Source organism: Bombina bombina, chromosome 2 (assembly GCF_027579735.1).
Source record: "Bombina bombina isolate aBomBom1 chromosome 2, aBomBom1.pri, whole genome shotgun sequence".
Lineage (NCBI taxonomy): Eukaryota > Metazoa > Chordata > Amphibia > Anura > Bombinatoridae > Bombina > Bombina bombina.
The window spans coordinates 54,346,937-54,367,272 of record NC_069500.1 but is presented as its reverse complement, the minus strand read 5'-3'; the positions used below and the strand labels follow the sequence as shown (position 1 = coordinate 54,367,272).

Sequence of the window (20,336 nt, the reverse complement as noted above, 5' to 3'; positions counted from 1 at the left end):
CTGGTTGCGGCTATTTTTCTGTAATAAAAATGTCAGTTCTAGTAGGATCTATATGTTGTTGTTTTTTTAAAAATAGCATTAGATCTAGTAGAGTCTATATATGTTTGTGTGGAAAACATTTGAATATGTGTGTGTCTGTGTAAGTTATCCATGGATCTGACAGGATCCAGCTGTTTATCTGTTAAAAAGAGATGGTGCTAGTAGAATCCAGATGTGTTTTTGCCAAAAATAGTGATGGATCCACCAGTATATAGATGTGTTTGCATGAAAACCACTAAATTAGAGATGGATTCAGCAGACAGTTCTGGAAGTTACCAGATGTGTTTGTATAAAATAACACTAGATTCAGCAGTGTCTGGATGTGTTTGTTTGGAAAATACCTGAATTTGTGTATGTGTCTGTCTTAATAGGACATGGATCCAACTGTTTTTTCGTTAAAAAAGGCTGGTTCTGGTAGGATCCAGATGTTTTTGTACAAAATATTGTTGGATTCAGAAGTGTCTGGAAGTGTTTGTGTGGAAACCACTTCAATTTGTGGGTATCTGTCTAAATTAGACATGGATCCAACAGAATCTTTTTTCTGTAAAAAAGGGTTGCTTCTAAAAGGACCCAGATGTTTATGTGTAAAACATTGATGGATCCAGAAGTGTCTGGATGTATTTGCGTGGGAAACATTTACATTTGTAGGTATCTGTCTAAATTAGACATGTATCTGTCAGGATCCGGCATTTTTTTTTTTATAAAAAAGTGTTGGTTGCGAAAGGCCCTAGATGTTTTTGTGTAAATAATTTGTGGATACAGAAGTGTCTGGATGTGTTTGTGTGGTAAACACTTACATTTGTGTGTATCTGTCTAAGTTAGACATGGATCCGGAGGTTCCAGCTGTTTTTCTGTAAAAAAAGTATTGGTTCTAAAAGGAACCAAATGTTTTTGTGTAAATAAATGGTGGATCCAGAAGTGTCTGGATGTGTTTGTGTGGAAAACACTTAAATTTATGTGTATCTGTCTAAATTGGAGATGGATCCGACAGGATCCGGCTGTTTTTCTGTAAAAACTTTTTGGTTCTGAAAGGACCCAGATTTTTGTTTGTGTAAAAAATTGGTGGATTCAGAAGTGCCTGGATGTGTTTGTGTGGAAAACACTTAAATGTGTGTGTATTTGTCTAAATTAGACTTAGATTCATTAGGATCCGGATGTTTTTCTGTAAAAAAAAGTGCTGGTTCTGAAAGGACCCAGATGTTTTTGTGTAAAAAATTGGTGGATTCACAAGTGTCTGGATGTGTTTGTGTGGAAAACACTTACATTTGTGTAAACTAGACATGGATCCGGCAGGATCCGGCAGTTTTTCTGTAAAAAAAGTGTTGGTTCTGAAAGTACCCAGATGTTTTTGTGTAAAAAATTGGTGGATCTAGAAGTGAATGGATGTATTTGTGTGGAAAACAGTTAAAGTTGTGTATCGCTGTCTAAACTAGACAAGGATCCGGCTGTGTTTCTATAAAAATTTGTTGGTTCTGAAAGGACCCAGATGTTTATGTGAAAAAAAATGGTGAATCCAGAAGTGTCTGGATGTGTTTGTGTGGAAAACACTTACATTTGTGTATCTCTGTCTAAAGTAGACATGGATCCGGCAGGATCCGACTGTTTTTCTGTAAAAAAGTGTTGGTTCTGAAAGGACCCAGATGTTTATGTGAAAAAAATGGTGGATCCAGAAGTGTCTGGATGTGTTTGTGTGGAAAACACTTAAATGTATCTATCTCTGTCTAAATTCGACATGGATCCAGCAGGATCCGGCTGTTTTTCTGTAAAAAAGTGTTGGTTCTGAAAGGACCCAAATGTTTATGTGAAAAAAATGGTGGATCCAGAAGTGTCTGGATGTGTTTGTGTGGAAAACACTTAAATGTATCTATCTCTGTCTAAATTTGACATGGATCCGGCAGGACCGGCTGTTTTTCTGTAAAAAAGTGTTGGTTCTGAAAGGACCCAGATGTTTATGTGAAAAAATGGTGGATCCAGAAGTGTCTGGATGTTTGTGTGGAAAACACTTAAATTTGTGTGTATCTATCTAAATTGGAGATGGATCCGACAGGATCCAGCTGTTTTTCTGTAAAAATGTTTTGGTTCTGAAAGGACCCAGATTTTTGTTTGTGTACAAAATTGGTGGATTCAGAAGTGTCTGGATGTGTTTGTGTGGAAAACACTTAAATGTGTGTGTATTTCTCTAAATTAGATATATATTCAGTAGGATCCGGCTATTTTTCTGTAAAAAAAGTGTTGGTTCTGAAAGGACCCAGATGTTTTTGTGTAAACAATTGGTGGATTCACAAGTATCTGGATGTGTTTGTATGGAAAACACTTACATTTGTGTATCTCTGTCTAAACTAGACATGGATTCGGCAGGATCCGGCTATTTTTCTGTAAAAAAGTGTTGGTTCGAAAAGTACCCAGATGTTTTTGAGCAAAAAATTGTTGGATCCAGAAGTGAATGGATGTATTTGTGTGGAAAACAGTTAAATTTTTGTATCGCTGTCTAAACTAGACAAGGATCCGGCTGTTTTTCTGTAAAAATGTGTTGGTTCTGAAAGGACTCAGATGTTTATGTGAAAAAAATGGTGAATTCAGAAGTGTCTGGATGTTTTTGAGTGGAAAACACTTACATTTGTGTATCTCTGTCTAAATTAGACATGGATCCGGCAGGATCCGACTGCTTTTCTGTAAAAAAGTGTTGGTTCTGAAAGGACCCAGATGTATTAGTGTAAAAAAATGGTGGATCCAGAAGTGTCTGGATGTGTTTGTGTGGAAAACAGTTAAATTTGTGTATCTCTGTCTAAACTAGACATGGATCCGCTAGGATCCGGCTGTTTTTCGGTAAAAAAGTGTTGGTTCTGAAAGGACCCACATGTTTTTGTATTAAAAACTGGTGAATCCAGAAGTGTCTGGATGTGTTTGTGTGGAAAACATTTAAATTTGCGTATATCTGTCTAAATTAGACATGAATCCAGCAGGTTCCGGCTGTTTTTCTGTAAACAAGTGTTGGTTCTGAAAAGACCCAGATGTTTATGTGAAAAAATTGGTGGATCCAGAAGTGTCTGGATGTGTTTGTGTGGAAAACACTTACATTTATCTATCTCTGTCTAAATTAGACATGGATCTGGCATGATCCGGCTGTTTTTCTGTAAAAAAGTGTTGGTTCTGAAAGTACCCAGATGTTTATGTTAAAAAAATGGTGGATCCAGAAGTGTCTGGATGTGTTTGTGTGGAAAACACTTAAGTTTATCTATCTATGTCTAAATTAGACATGGATCCGGCAAGATCCGGCTGTTTTTCTTTAAAAAAGTGTTGGTTCTGAAAGGAACCACATGTTTTTTGTGTAAAAAATTGGTGGATCCAGATGTGAATAGATATATTTGTGTGGAAAATAGTTAAATTTGTGTATCGCTGTCTAAACTAGACAAGGATCCGGCAGGATCCGACTGATTTTCTGTAAAAAAAGTGTTGGTTCTGAAAGGACCAAGATGTTTATGTGAAAAAAATGGTGGATCCAGAATGTCTGGATGTGTTTGTGTGGAAAACACTTAAGTTTATCTATCTATGTCTAAATTAGACATGGATCCGGCAAGATCCGGCTGTTTTTCTTTAAAAAAGTGTTGGTTCTGAAAGGAACCACATGTTTTTTGTGTAAAAAATTGGTGGATCCAGATGTGAATAGATATATTTGTGTGGAAAATAGTTAAATTTGTGTATTGCTGTCTAAACTAGACAAGGATCCGGCAGGATCCAACTAATTTTCTGTAAAAAAGTGTTGGTTCTGAAAGGACCAAGATGTTTTTGTGAAAAAAATTGGTGGATCCAGAAGTGTCTGGATGTGTTTGTGTGGAAACACTTAAATTTATCTATCTCTGTCTAAATTAGACATCGATCCGGCAGGATCCGGCTGCTTTTCTGTAAAAAAGTGTTGGTTCTGAAAGGACCCAGATGTTTTTGTGTAAACAATTGGTGGATCCAGATATGAATAGATATATTTGTGTGGAAAATAGTTAAATTTGTGTATCGCTGTCTAAACTAGACAAGGATCCAGTAGGATCCGACTGCTTTTCTGTAAAAAAGTGTTGGTTCTGAAAGGACCCAGATGTTTTTGTGTAAAAAAATTGGTGGGATCCAGAAGTGTCTGGATGTGTTTGTGTGGAAAACAGTTATATTTGTGTATTTCTGTCTAAACTAGACATGGATCCGCTAGGATCCGGCTGGTTTCTGTAAATAAATGTTGGTTCTGAAAGGACCCACATGTTTTTGTGTTAAAAATTGATGGATCCAGAAGTGTCTGGATGTGTTTGTGTGGAAAACATTTAAATTTGTGTAACTCTGTCTAAATTAGACATGAATCCGGCTTTTTCCCACACCCTAAAAATTCCAACATGGCCCATTAAATATTTTTATGTCCACTTACTTGTCTGTCTGCCTATTTGTGTTACTGTCTGCGTGTCAATAAGCTTCTATAACACATAAACCACGGTTGGCTAAAAGTCTCAGATTTCAAATATCAATATCTTTATCTTTGACCTTTCTCGTTTTGCTTAAAACTACAGAAAATCTCATGCATTATCCTTATGAATATAAAATTACCAAAACAGAATACAGCTGTGAAAATGTAACTGAATGATTAAAGCATATAGATCTAGTAGTATTTGTTAAAAATATAGTTTAGGGCAGGCGATATGGTAAGTTGATATGGTTTTACTGAGACTCAGATTTATTGCTACTCTGATAGTCTTTGCTGGTTGGTGGAAGATCAGTTACATCTAATAAAGTTGCTAGGTTTGTGACCTAAAGAGTCTAACTCTAGCCAATGCCACTAGATAATATTATTTTTTTCTTTCTTAAACATATAACTAATTTTACTGCATCATAGCAGTTCACACCTCCTGCAAATGAAAAGTGAGCGTTTGTTATATTTTCCTTGGTAAATCCTTTTTTTAAGGTTATAAATCAACGTTTTATTTCTGCAACAATTATACAACATATTCTATAAACTTTCTCAAGTGCAATTTACACAGTAAAATAAATGCATATTAAATATTTATGTATGTATATTTCCATCTATTATTTATCTCTTGCACTTACATTTATTTTGTCTCTTCTTTATGAAATCTCTTTAGTCTTCCCTTATTTTACTTACACCTTGCAGAAAATGTTGGCTAAACGCAGGGCAGTAAATGTCTTAATTGGCTTCTTGGTGATTCATATATAGTTTGTTTCTAAATTATTTTGACCAAAAAGTACTTTCATTATTATGTAGCTCTGCACAATACATAAACAATTGTGTCAATCCACCTTAAATAAATACAGTGGATAGACGCTCTGAAAGAGCTAGGGTGGGGTCTGAGCTGAATGCTGCTTTAGGAAAGAGAGAGAGGGGGATACATGATTCACCGAGGAAACAGAATCTGATACCACAGTGGGGAAGTTGTTCATTCCATCTCTGTAGCGTCAGCATTGCGTCAATTTGGTTGCCAGCCCTGTCTGCAATTGGAGTGGTCAGACTCCCCGAGCAGGAGGTTAGCTGCAGTCATCACAAGGAATATCTCAGCTCATCCTCACATACCCAGCAACAAATTCTATACCTGCCATTTTCTGAAATAGCTTCTTCAATGTAAAAGAAAACGTAGCATTGAATTGCAATCAGTTTAATTTCAGAACCTTGGACAGCGAGCAGCAAAATGGCTCCGATCTCCAGCCATACAGAGGCTTTTGGTAAGCAAGTTGTCTTCTAAAGTTTTTGCTATCAGTCACTATAAAACTCTGATTATAGCTATTTGTTTGCCGTTATTCTCAGTATTGTTTAACAGTAAAAAGCAAGACGGAGTCAGTGAACACTGTTCAGTTTTCCTAGCCATGAAAAAGTAATCCAATAGGTAAACAATATATTGTAAAACTGATTTATTTTTGTGCAAAATACAAACATCTATTTTTTCTTTAATTTCTTTAGTATTATGCAGTAACCTTGGTTGGAGCTACAGTCATAGTAATGTAAATATAAATATATATATATATATATATATATATATATATATATATATATATATATATATATATATATATATACATATACACACCCTATCAGTAGACAGATTAAATATTTTATGGATTCTACCATATTTATTTTGTTTTAATCATGGATGCATATGAATTTGGAGCATTTTTAGACTATTCTATTTTTTATCATTTTCGATGGTTATATCCATAAAACTTTCAATTTATTGTTCTTAATACAAATAAAATAGTTTATTTTCAATAGATTTTCATTTAATATTACTGATTTCTTCTGCAATGTAATTTTATATTATGTTTATTTGCTGTGAAATAGTTTAATTTCAAGCAAAGTATTTCATTTCAAAATGTCATGTTCTGCATAAAGTAGTCATTCTTTATTCTGGAGACATAAATATATTCACTTCTGACTGATTTTGACAACAGATAAAAAAGGAATTCAATAGAACCTTTATTCTGCAACTGCAATACTGAAACATCCTGTGCTTCCTTATAAAACAGTTTCCAGTAATCCCTTGTATATCAAGGTTAAATGTGAAGTGCTGATGTTCTCAGCTAGGACTGACGTCATACAAAATGAAAAATTAAAAATAGATATGCTTAACATTGGATAATGTTTCTGCAAATAAGCAGCCCAGCTGACATACAGTATTTCCAATGAAACAGATCTTTTTTTCACTTTAGTTTTTATCTGTGAAAACAAAATTGGCTTATTAGCTACTCTACTATATTCAGATATATTAAAATACACATTTAATAAAGCATGTTTTCCTATGTTCAGATTGAGATAAACACAATACAGTACTCAGTTAATTTACATAGACACAGATAGTGCCTTCCTGAAAATGTAAAACTATGTATGTAATGCCACATTTATTTGTAGCTTTCAGGTAAGTCTAGGATCTTTATAGGAGCCAGTTTTCAAGTTTTACATTTCTAAAATGTGCTAATTTATGCACTTAGTTATCTTCAAGATAAAATATCACTTCTGTGAGTTCGTGTTTGCACTGAATTGTTTAAGTACCTTTAGTTTTAGAATGCAGGCTGATGTATTTCTTAGAATCAGTGCTATACACTGGGACTTACCAATCTAAATATCAATATTGCTAAGATAAAGTGTTTTAGTTTAAAAGCTAAAGTTAATACTAAAAATTACTAAATGTTTGCAATCTATAGTTTGATAGTTATTATTTATGTAACCAGGATAGACAGAAAGACAGATAGATAGATAGATAGATAGATAGAGATAGATAGATAGATAGACAGACAGACAGAAAGATAGATAAATAGATAGATAGAGATAGATAGATAGATAGATAGATAGATAGATAGATAGACAGACAGATAGAAAGACAGATAGAAAGATAGATAGATAGATAGATAGATAGATAGATATAGATGATATATAGATAGACAGATAGATAGATAGATAGATAGATAGATAGATGATAGATAGATATATAGATAGATAGATAGATAGATTATAGATAGATGTGCAAAGAATGTTGACTGCTGCAGATGTAGATATTTTATGATATTATAAATAGTGCAACATTAAAATAAAAATGTAGAGTACATTCTATACTTTATATTCTATACACAATCATGTTTACATAAGATAGTCCTGTGTTATTATATGGAAATTATTAGTTTGGTAAATCAAATCTTTGTCAGTTTGTGAATGTGAATGCATTTATGATCCCCAACTTTAAGGTAATAAGCTCCATTTAAAACTAAATAGAAGCAAAAAAATATATAAAATGATTTAAGCTTAGAAACAGGCTTCCATTATATGATTTACTGTTTTAAACAAATTGTTAAAACCCACATTGAACTGTAGGTGGCACATCAAATCTATTTGTACTGTGACTTATAGCTGTAACACTTGTATTAAGGTATATTTCAGTAGCTTCAAGCTTATTTTGTTCACGAGTTATAATTCTTTTTTTATTATTACTTCATATATTGTGGTGACTATTGTTTTTATTTCATTTTAGAAGAATTCCCTACAATGGTTGGACTTTTAAGTGCTTTTGGCCTTGTGTTCACAGTTTCTCTGTTTTCTTGGATCTGCTGCCAGCGTAAATCAACAAAGTCTAACAAGACTCCTCCATATAAGTTTGTCCATGTATTAAAAGGTGTTGACATATATCCAGAAAACCTAAACAGTAAAAAGAAATTTGGGGCAGATGAAAAAACAGAGTTAAATGGCAAATCATTGATATCAAAGTCTTCTCTTCATCTTGATCTTGAAAAAAGTGACTTAAATGGTAATTTTCCTAAAGCGAACAAAGTTAGAAGTTCTCCAGATCTTGAGGATTTTTCCCAACCACAGTTACCTGAAAAGGAGAAAGAGTCTATATCTCCTGATAGTATAAAGTCAAGCACATCCTTATCATCTGTGGACAAACAAGACAAACTTGGAACACTTTTTTTCTCCCTAGAGTATAATTTTGAGAAAAAGGCTTTTGTGGTACACATAAAAGAAGCAAAATCCCTTCCAGCAATGGATGAGCAATCCATGACATCTGACCCATATATAAAAATGACCATCCTTCCAGAAAAAAAGCACAAAGTCAAAACTAGAGTGCTCCGAAAGACTCTTGATCCGGCTTTTGATGAAACCTTCACTTTTTATGGAATTCCTTATAGCCAGGTTCAAGACCTCATTCTTCACTTTATGATCCTAAGCTTTGACAGGTTTTCAAGAGATGATGTCATTGGAGAAGTACATTTTCCTCTTTCTGGAATTGAGCTGTCAGAGGGAAGAGTTTTGATGACCCGAGAAATCAATAAAAGAAATGTTCGGGTAAATAGTTTACAGTTTTTTATACAATATGATTATGTATGAGTCTAATTATCCTTAACAACTCAACTGAAATATGCCTATTGAGTACATTTTAAGTCATATGGAAAAATCTATTTTAAACTTTTAAAGGTTTTCAAGCATACTTAATGCTTTTTATTTAAAACTGCAATATTTTATGCAAATTAATGTAATATACATCTATTTATCTTAAGTAGTACATTTACAATAGTAGAAGCCTTTTACCGACTTAAACATCTATTTCACTTACACAAATCAAATATAATTTTTAAAAGTAAACTAAATGTTGGATAAAATGATGTTATATTCAATGTAAAATGTCATATTTTATGGTAACAAGATGATAAAAAATGTATTTCCTCTATACTGTTTTTTCATTATTGCACTGTATATTATATTTTTCATATATGATGTTTTTATCTTAAATTAGTTAATTTGATTCTGTGTTTTAAGAACATGATAGAAAAATATCTGTAAAATTTTGTTTCAATGTATATCTTGTATTGGCTTTAGAAATCAACGGGGCGTGGGGAATTACTCATCTCTCTGTGCTACCAGTCTACAACAAACACTTTAACTGTGGTTGTCTTAAAAGCTCGACACTTACCGAAAGCTGACACGTCAGGATTATCAGGTATTATCATTTTTTTTTTTAAATGGATTTTTTACTTTTTTTTGGGTTGATCTTAAAACCTATGTCATAAGAGTAATTTTATGTGTCTGCATTTAAGTAATTGTTAAAGAAGTAAAAATAGGACTGAAATTCGACACAACAGATATATAATTAAGAAATGTTTATATAATTATTTTGCTACATTAATTGGTCAGGAATCATGGATATTGTTTTCAGATTAAGGTTAAAAAATGTGTGATTTGATTGTTTTATTTGCTCTTGTTAACTAGCGTTTGCTTCTAGTTAAAGGTAGTGTATTTCACATAGAGCATATGGTCTCTAGGTGTTGTTTTATTGGAATATAAAATACAAACATGCTGTATGGTTGAAGGATAATGGGAAGAGAAAAGGGATAAATTATTCATATAATTAATAATGCAATGGGAACTCTTATTCAATTCCATTCCAAAGGACCAAGAGCAAATTCTGATATTAGTATTATGTGAAGATTGCAATTTGTAGTAAGATAATCACATGTGCCAATAAATTTAAAGAACAGATACAACATAAATAGCATTATAAAGTCAGCAACTTTAGATAATATGAATAGTAGGCTCATTATTTCTGCAGAGCTCCAAGTGGGCGATCAGTGTAGCTTGAAAGAGCAGTGAGAAATATCAGCAGGACAAAAGGTTAAATATGTTTAGAGAAGAATTAGCATGTATATACTATAATAAAGTAACTCAATGTCTATGTTTTATCTGTACTAACCATTTTTGCAGTTATATATTTAAGATCTGTTCTGCCATTGTCCCCAATCCATTATATATCATATTTCCTTCACAAATAAGTAGATATACATAAGACTTGTAAATAACCCATTCCTGCCAGTAGCACAGAATGCAATGATTAGCCCTTTAATGTCAGACATATAGGCTACAGTATGCAACACCATCATATAAGAGAGAATTGTGATTAATCAATGTATTATAGACAGAGAACAGTAATTGCCAGACACACATTGGCATTGGTAAACACCGTTATGTCAGACATAAAAGCAGTGTAAAGCAGTGATTAACACCTTCTTAAACAGTTAGAGAATAGTTATGGGCAGCATACAGAATACAGTGAATAACGCTTTCATACCAGTAAAACTGTACAGTGCTTTTCCCCTTTTCTTCATACAGGGAGCGGAGTTGCCACTCCCTGCACATTTTGTTTCTGGCATTGGTCATGTTGGCCTAATTCCTCCATCAGTATATATTATGTATTCTTCACCTCAACATATCATCTCTTGTATTTATTTATTTTTTTTGGTTTGCTGGTGTAAAGCTTTAAATGGACTGTAAAGGCAAAATGACAAATTCATGATTCGGACAAATCATGCAATTTCAAACAACTTTATTTTTGTTAGCAAATGTATGTTATTCTCTTTGTATTCTTTGTTGAAGAGCATATCAATGTTGGCTCAGAAGCGTCAATGCACTACTGGAAGCTAGCTGGTGATTGGTGATAGCACATAGATACCTCTTATTATTGGCAAACCATATGTGTTTAAAGGGACAGATAGAGCATGCAGTTTTAAGACACTTTCCAATTTACTTTCATTATCACACTTTCTGGGGAACAGATCCTACTGAGCATGTGCAGAAATTCACATGGCATACATATACTAGTCTGTGATTGGCTGATGTCTGTCACATGAAAATGGTAGAAAAAATAAACTTGTCAGAAAAAAATCTGAAATTCAGAGTAGGTGGTATTGTATTGTCTTTTTATTATGTACATGTTAATTATGTAATTCTACTGCATTGAGTGGACTAGCTCCCTTTGTGCATTGCTTTTCCCAAGCCTACTCTTCAACAAAGGATACAAAGATAACGAAGCAAATTTTATAATAGAAGTCATTTGTAAAGTTGTTTAACATTGCATGCTCTATTTCAATCATGAAAGTTTAAATTTGACTTTACTGTCCTTTTAAGTAGCTATGTAAATTGAATGTGTGCCACCTGGTGGCAAAATCTTGAAAAGCAGTCAAGGTTACAATTTGTATATCATTTTATGGAGCCTCTTAAGTTATTAAGTTATTATATAGTAAAATACCAGTGTTCCGGTCTGTAAATAAAAAATGCAACACTCCCACTTTAAAAACTCTAACAACACTGACCCTCACTACACCACCCCACCCCTGCTCAGAACCTTGACCCACTATTTAACCCCAGTCCACTGAACTTCACAGTTTCACTTTCCAACTATTCCAGTAAGCATACCTCAGGTCCAATAAATAAATGATCCATCTATATGATTACCTTACTGAAAGCTCACCCAATATCCTAACACAAGAACCAGAGGCCCCAACTATATTATTCCCTAGTGCAAATCACACAATACCAAAGGGCTTAACCCTCCTATCTCAGAATCACTGAAAACATCCACCAAAAATAACCACTCCAGAGTATTTTCCTACCCCAATCCTCTTTACAGCATGATTGATTCACAGTCTCTTCCAGCTACAGCAACATAGTACATTGCACCATCATTTGTCAAGTGAGCCCTTCCATTTACTTGAGAGGCAGAAATGTTGAGAATTCTTGTCCAAATTAATTCCTACTAATTTTAACTTTTATTAATCATCTTTCTTAATACAATACATAATGAGATACTTATCAACTCCAAAACAAGACGTGATTTGTATCTTAGGGCCCCGATGTACTAAGAGGCGGGCGAACAGCTTTGCAACTTACAAAGCTGTCCGTACACCTTGGCTACATAAGGGCAGCGGATCTGTTTGTCCACTGGTTCATACGTATCATTACACACTCATCAGAGAGTGTAATGACCGCCCCTTCATTTGCGCGACTGAAGGGACTGTCAATTACCGCGAGCGAGCAAGAAAGCTCTCAGTGATTTTCCCTTGCCACCTCAGAGGTGGCATAGGGTGTAAGAAGCAGCGGTCTAATGACCGCTTCTTCTTACATTGCGGGAAGCAAGAACCTTTTTTTTTTAAATGTCTTATAATTTTTTAATCTATTAGTATTATCTGTCTCAATGGCATTCATTAATTGAAAAAAAAATCCTAAAAGCATAGCATGATCTTAAAGAATTACAAAACAATATCAATTAGCCCCTTAACAAAACATATAGATTGTTACTACTGTGTAGCACATAAAAAAAATTACTTGGATATCCAAACAAAGGTTTGTTATGCTTTATTATGTAGTACATTAAAACAAACTTACTTGGATATCAAAACGAAGGTTCGTTATGCTTTAAAGTGAATTATTTTATGACCGTTATGATGTCACAAGAGACTTCCCCCCAGAAAGGGCTGATCAAATGGCTAAACAAACTGGCGAACAATTTGAAAGCTTGCTTAGGGGCACTGTGTACCATTTCCCATCTATAGATGTAGATTAGCGCACAGTAAATTAAACAGTTGTGGTGACATCAGCGGGTACCTAGACCCACCCACATGCATCAGGAGATAGGGCTGCCATATTGCTACCTGGGTAGACCCCCCCGATAGGATTCATATAATGAGTTCTACAGGGGGTTTGGAAAATAAGTATTTTTCTTTATAAAATTGCAAGAAAGAGGTTTGAAATAACAGTAAGTAATTGTGAAAAATACATGTCTATAATATCATGTCCTTTAATGAGTAAGTAGTGTAGGTATTGAATTATTGTGTAATTAATGCATTTTGTAGGGGTCTATGATATGATGACATATAGATGTGTTGTTCATTTAAAGCCATTGAATATTTTAGCCTAAAAAAAACCCAGGCCACCCAATAGTGGCTGGCATAGGGTCTGTATTATGTAAGATGGTTATATATCTTGATAAGGTTTTGAGACCATTTGTTAATTCTAGTTGATTTATCAGGGATACTGGTGACTTTTTGAACAAAATACAGGAAATAACTTTGGATGGTAATAAAGGGATTTTGTTTAGTTTGGATGTAACTAGTTTGTATACATCCATTACCCATGCAGCAGGTATAGGAGCAGTGAATAAATCATTGATTCGGGATGAAGATACAAGTGATATTCAGAGGAGGTTCATTTTGGACCTTTTATCTATAGTATTAAGGTGTAATTACTTTTTATTTTAAGACCAGTTTTATTTGCAGCTCCAGAGAACTGCTATTGGTTCCAATGTTGCCCCAACATACGCAAATATTTTTATGAATGTATTTGAGGAATATTTTGTATACAATCACCCACTGTTTTTTTATATGGTGCCACTTGCTGGCGCTATAAAGATTATATATTTGGAGTGTGGTTGGGCTACATTGGGACCCTTGAATAATTTGTCAAGGATTTGAATAGTGCTACTCAGCATATTAAATTCAAGCTGAAATTCAGTAAAGAGAGGATTAATTTTTTAGACACTGCTGTATATAAAAAAGAAGGAACATTGTCAGTGGACATTTTAAGAGTGCTCATCCTCCAGCTCTGTTAAAATCCTTACCCAAGAGTCAATTCCTAAGAATGAGACGGGTTGTCTCTGATAAAAAATTTAGTGAAGGTAGACTCTTGGAAATGGGAGAATGATTTTTATAGAGAGGTTATCCTGTTGACCTGATAAAAAAAAATTGGAGGATGTGTTAAAAGTTTCAAGGGGTTTACTTTTACAAAAGAAGTCAAAGTAAGTTAAAACACCTATAATGGTATTTGCTAATGAATACTCCCCATGGAGTAAACAAATACAAAAATGTTATGTAAACATTGGCATATATTGAGGGTCTCTAATCCTGAAGTGAAGGAATTTGAAAATGTGCCTATGCCAGCTTTCAGAAGAGGTAGAAACCTTAAAGATAGATTGGTGAAAGCTGACATTGGTTCAAACAAAGGTTTGAGTCAAAGCTATATTGGATGAAAGAATGTGGGTTGATTCCCTTGCTTGGGCTGTTCAAATTGTAATAGCATAATACGGGGTTCTATCTGTTCCTATCCACGGACGGGCAAGAAATATAAGATCAAATGGTACTATACATGTAATACTAATTTTGCGGTCTACTTAATTAAATGTCCCTGTAATTTATAATATATAGGGGAGACCACCCGTAAGGTACATGAACATATAAATCTGCATAAAAGTAACATCAAACTTAGGGATTTGGAAGCGCCTGTTTCACATCATTTTGTCAATTAATATTTCAGATTTTAGAAAAGGTTAAAATTCCATGAAGGGGTGGCAATAGAAAAAAAAACTATTACAGTGTAGGTAATTATTCTGGATCCATGAGTTAGGGACAATGTCATCAGGAGGTATGAATAGAGAGATGGATTGGAGTATTTGCTTGTAATATGTGAATTGTAACAAGTAATTGTAGTATGTCACCACTAGGTGGAATTACTGTGTTAAAATATTTGTGTAGAAAGCATTAATAAAGGGTTAACTCAGGTGATGGGTGTGGCTTAGAGACTACTTAAAGGTGGTTTGAAACATATTTAAATTAGACATGACTAATGATGCAAATTTGAAACATATATATATTGGCTTAAATAAATATATTTTATTTTATGTTGGTGGTGCTGCTATCTATTTTCTGAACTTTAGCCTAAATATTCGAGAGTCATATAGGTCTGGTGTTATAATATGAATTATCTTAGTTATCTAGAATAATTAAATGCACAAGTGAAATACTTTTTACAGTGGATTGTGAATATTTTAGCTAAAATATCTTCCTTTTTTTATCTAGCAAGGAAATAGTTTACATGTGTAAATGCTGCTCTTTCTTATGCGACTTTTTAGAGTACATTTCCAATTAATGTTTATGTGCCTTGGTATTCTAAGACTGCATGGTGCATTGTTTTGTTTTGCTTATTAGTTCACAAATTACATCACTGTAAAATATATATATATATATATATATATATATATATATATATATATATATATATATATATATATATATATCTCTCACAAAAGTGAGTACATTGTTTTAGTAAATATTTTATTATATATTTTCATGTGACAACACTGAAGAAATCATACTTTGCTATAATATAAAGTAGTGAGTATGCAGCCTGTATAACATTGTAAATTTGCTGTCCCCTCAAAATAACTCAACACACAGCCATTAATGTCTAAACAGCTGGCAACAAAAGTGAGTAAACCCCTAAGTCGAAATGTCCAAATTGGACCAACAGTGTCAATATTTTGTGTGGCCACCATTATTTTCCAGCACTGCCTTAACCCTCTTGGGCATGGACTTCACTAGAGCTTCACAGGTTGCCACTGGAGTCCTCTTACACTCCTCCATGATTACATCACAGAGCTGGTGGATATTTGAGACCTTGCTCTCCCCCACCTTCCATTTAAGAATGCCCCAGATATGTTGAATAGGGTTTAGGTCTAGAGCTATGCTTGGCCAGTCCATTACCTTTACCCTCAGCTTCTTTAGCAAGGCAGTGGTCATCTTGGAGGTGTGTTTGGGGTTTTAGTCATGGTGGAATACTGCCCTGTGGCCCAGTCTCTGATTGGAGGGTATAATGCTCTGCTTCAGTATGTCACAGTACATGTTGGCATTCATTGTTCCCTCAATGAACTGTAGCTCCCCAGTGTCGGCAGCACTCATGCAGGCCCAGACCATGACACTCCCACCACCATGCTTGACTGTAGGCAAGACACACTTGTCTTTGTACTCCTCACCTGGTTGCCGCCACACAGACACCATCTGAACCAAATAAGTTTAACTTGGTCTTATCAGACCACAGGACATGGTTCCAGTAATCCATGTCCTTAGTCTACTTGTCTTCAGCAAACTGTTTGCAGGCTTTCTCGTGCATCATCTTTAGAAGAGGCTTCCTTCTGGGACGACAGCCATGCAGACCAATTTGATGCAGTGTGCGGTGTATGGTCTAAGCACTGACAGGCTGACCACCCACCCCTTCAACCTCTGCAGCAATGCTGGCAGCACTCATACGTCTATATCCCAAAGACAACCTCTTGATATGATGCTGAGCATGTGCACTCAACTTCTTTGGTCGACCATGGCAAGGCCTGTTATGCGTGGAACCTGTCCTGTGAAACTGCTTTATGGTCTTGTCCACCGTGCTGCTCAGTTTCAGGGTCTTAGCAATCTTCTTATAGCCTAGGCCATCTTTATGTAGAGCAAAAATTCTTTTTTTCAGATCCTCAGAGATTTCTTTGCCATGAGGTACCATGTTGAACTTCCAGTTACCAGTATGAGAGAGTGTGAGAACGATAACACCAAATTAACACACTTGCTCCCCATTCACACCTGAGACCTTGTAACACTAATGAGTCACATGACACCGGGGAGGCAAAATGGCTAATTGGGCTCACTTTTGACATTTCCCCTTAGGGGTGTACTCCTTTTTGTTGCCAACGGTTTAGACATTAATGGCTGTGTGTTGAGTTATTTTGAGGGGACAGCAAATTTACACTGTTATACAGGGAGTGCAGAATTATTAGGCAAGTTGTATTTTTGAGGATTAATTTTATTATTGAACAACAACCATGTTCTCAATGAACCCAAAAAACTCATTAATATCAAAGCTGAATATTTTTGGAAGTAGTTTTTAGTTTGTTTTTAGTTTTAGCTATTTTAGGGGGATATCTGTGTGTGCAGGTGACTATTACTGTGCATAATTATTAGGCAACTTAACAAAAAACAAATATATACCCATTTCAATTATTTATTTTTACCAGTGAAACCAATATAACATCTCAACATTCACAAATATACATTTCTGACATTCAAAAACAAAACAAAAACAAATCAGTGACCAATATAGCCACCTTTCTTTGCAAGGACACTCAAAAGCCTGCCATCCATGGATTCTGTCAGTGTTTCGATCTGTTCACCATCAACATTGCATGCAGCAGCAACAACAGCCTCCCAGACACTGTTCAGAGAGGTGTACTGTTTTCCCTCCTTGTAAATCTCACATTTGATGATGGACCACAGGTTCTCAATGGGGTTCAGATCAGGTGAACAAGGAGGCCATGTCATTAGATTTTCTTCTTTTATACCCTTTCTTGCCAGCCACGCTGTGGAGTACTTGGACGCGTGTGATGGAGCATTGTCCTGCATGAAAATCATGTTTTTCTTGAAGGATGCAGACTTCTTCCTGTACCACTGCTTGAAGAAGGTGTCTTCCAGAAACTGGCAGTAGGACTGGGAGTTGAGCTTGACTCCATCCTCAACCCGAAAAGGCCCCACAAGCTCATCTTTGATGATACCAGCCCAAACCAGTACTCCACCTCCACCTTGCTGGCGTCTGAGTCGGACTGGAGCTCTCTGCCCTTTACCAATCCAGCCACGGGCCCATCCATCTGGCCCATCAAGACTCACTCTCATTTCATCAGTCCATAAAACCTTAGAAAAATCAGTCTTGAGATATTTCTTGGCCCAGTCTTGACGTTTTAGCTTGTGTGTCTTGTTCAGTGGTGGTCGTCTTTCAGCCTTTCTTACCTTGGCCATGTCTCTGAGTATTGCACACCTTGTGCTTTTGGGCACTCCAGTGATGTTGCAGCTCTGAAATATGGCCAAACTGGTGGCAAGTGGCATCTTGGCAGCTGCACGCTTGACTTTTCTCAGTTCATGGGCAGTTATTTTGCGCCTTGGTTTTTCCACATGCTTCTTGCGACCCTGTTGACTATTTTGAATGAAACGCTTGATTGTTCGATGATCACGCTTCAGAAGCTTTGCAATTTTAAGAGTGCTGCATCCCTCTGCAAGATATCTCACTATTTTTGACTTTTCTGAGCCTGTCAAGTCCTTCTTTTGACCCATTTTGCCAAAGGAAAAGAAGTTGCCTAATAATTATGCACACCTGATATAGGGTGTTGATGTCATTAGACCACACCCCTTCTCATTACAGAGATGCACATCACCTAATATGCTTAATTGGTAGTAGGCTTTCGAGCCTATACAGCTTGGAGTAAGACAACATGCATAAAGAGGATGATGTGGTCAAAATACTAATTTGCCTAATAATTCTGCACTCCCTGTACAGGCTGTATACTTCGTACTTTACATTGTAGCAAAGTGTAATTTCTTCAGTGTTGTCAAATGAAAAGATATAATAAAATATTTACAAAAATGTGAGGGGTGTACTCACTTTTGTGAGATACTGTATATATATTTATGTGCATGATCAAGTATGAAAAGATGGAAAATTCGCAACCTAAACATTTGCTTTCGCTGGGCCTTATTGAAAACATCATACATGGCATCATCAATAAAACCTCGGTTGGTGTAACTTATCACATTTCCAACTGACCTTAATATGTTTTTGATTATATCTATAACTTAAACTTAACATGTAATAACATACTAAAGAATTGTCTTAGAACAGTGCTGCTGAGGATGTGGCTGATTGAAGTGATATATAACTAGGTGTTTTCTTATTAGACTTGCATAAAACATCTTCTTGAGCTCCTCAATGACTAAGAACAATCTTGTGACATACATATAATTCACATTGAAGTCAGTAAGATTGTGCTTCCTTGCAGAGGCGTAACTAGAAACCACAGGGCCCGGGTGCAAAAATCTAAGAAGGGCCTCCCCCCCCAAAAAATTTTTTTATTAAATTTGATACATATCTTTTTTTTTTTTAACATTTAACACAGAAAAAAAGTGAATCAGATTACATGTCTGCAAAAGGGGGTACCCTGTGCCCACAGTCTGTGAGATGGTCTGACCCCCTATTACTGTATATAGTGACACTGTTTAACCCACCAGTATTGTATATATTGAATAGTGACAAAGTCTGTAATCTGCCGATGAGATGGCTGGCCTGACCCTACCTGCCCCAGTACTTTATATAGTGACCACAGTAGTCTGTGACATGGTCCAGCCCCCCCATACTGTACAGAGTGGTACTGTATAGTGACACTTTTTACCCTCCCCCATGCTGTAGTAACAAGTAAATTTTGACCCTGTATCTTACAGTCAGAAGACACATTACAGCCAATCAGCAGCAGACACTCCCTCCCAGACCCTCCCACCTCCTGGACAGCATCAATTTTAGATTCATTTGGAAGCTGCATTCTTAGTGAGACTAGGGACAGTGTAGCTGCTGCTGATTTAATAGGGAAATCGATAGCTAGGCTAGTGTTTTCAGTGTCCACTACAGTCCTGAAGGACTCATCTGATCTTTGCTGCAAGGACAGCACCCCAAAAAGCCCTTTTTAGGGCTAGAACATCAGTCTGCTTTTTTTTCCCCTGTGTAATCTAATTGCAGTTGCCTGCCTGACAGCGTGTGTGTCAGGTTCACAGCATATACTGTGCCCACTTGCCCAGTGCCACCACTCATATCTGGTGTAACAGTAGTGTACATTTAAAAAACAACAACACTTTTTTGACTGTGAAATAATAGCTGACACTAGGACAAACTATCCTTATATCCCTGTGTAGAATAAGGCAGATGGGGAGGGTTAGAGAGCTGTTTTGGGGGGGATCAGGGAGGTTGGGGGCTAAGGGGGGATGCTACACCACAGCATATGTAAATATGCTAAAAAAAATTAAAAACATTTAAAAACCTTTTATTTTATTACTGGCAGACTTTCTGCCAGTACTTAAGATGGCGGGGACAATTGTGGGGTGGGGGAGGAAAGGGAGCTGTTTGGGAGGGATCAGGGGGTCTGATGTGTCAGGTGGGAGGCTGATCTCTAAACTAAAGCTAAAATTAACCCTGCAAGCTCCCTACAAACTACCTAATTAACCCCTTCACTGCTAGCCATAATACACTTGTGATGCGCAGCAGCATTTAGCGGTCTTCTAATTACCAGAAAGCAATGACAAAGTCATATATGTCTGCTATTTCTGAACAAAGGGGATCCCAGAGAAGCATTTACAACCATTTGTGCCATAAT

At 35.7% G+C, this 20,336-nt stretch overlaps 1 protein-coding gene across 1 annotated transcript in view; it reads left to right on the top strand.

Annotated features, from left to right (window-relative positions):
- Window positions 1–5,528: 5,528 nt before the first annotated feature.
- Window positions 5,529–20,336, top strand: part of SYT4 (synaptotagmin 4) — a 30,087-nt gene continuing 15,279 nt past the window's right edge. The window contains exons 1-3 of the mRNA XM_053700397.1: window positions 5,529–5,748; window positions 8,043–8,854; window positions 9,386–9,506. Coding sequence (XP_053556372.1) covers window positions 5,715–5,748; window positions 8,043–8,854; window positions 9,386–9,506 — 967 coding nt within the window. The 5' untranslated portion in view covers window positions 5,529–5,714. The remainder of the gene's footprint in view (window positions 5,749–8,042; window positions 8,855–9,385; window positions 9,507–20,336) is intronic.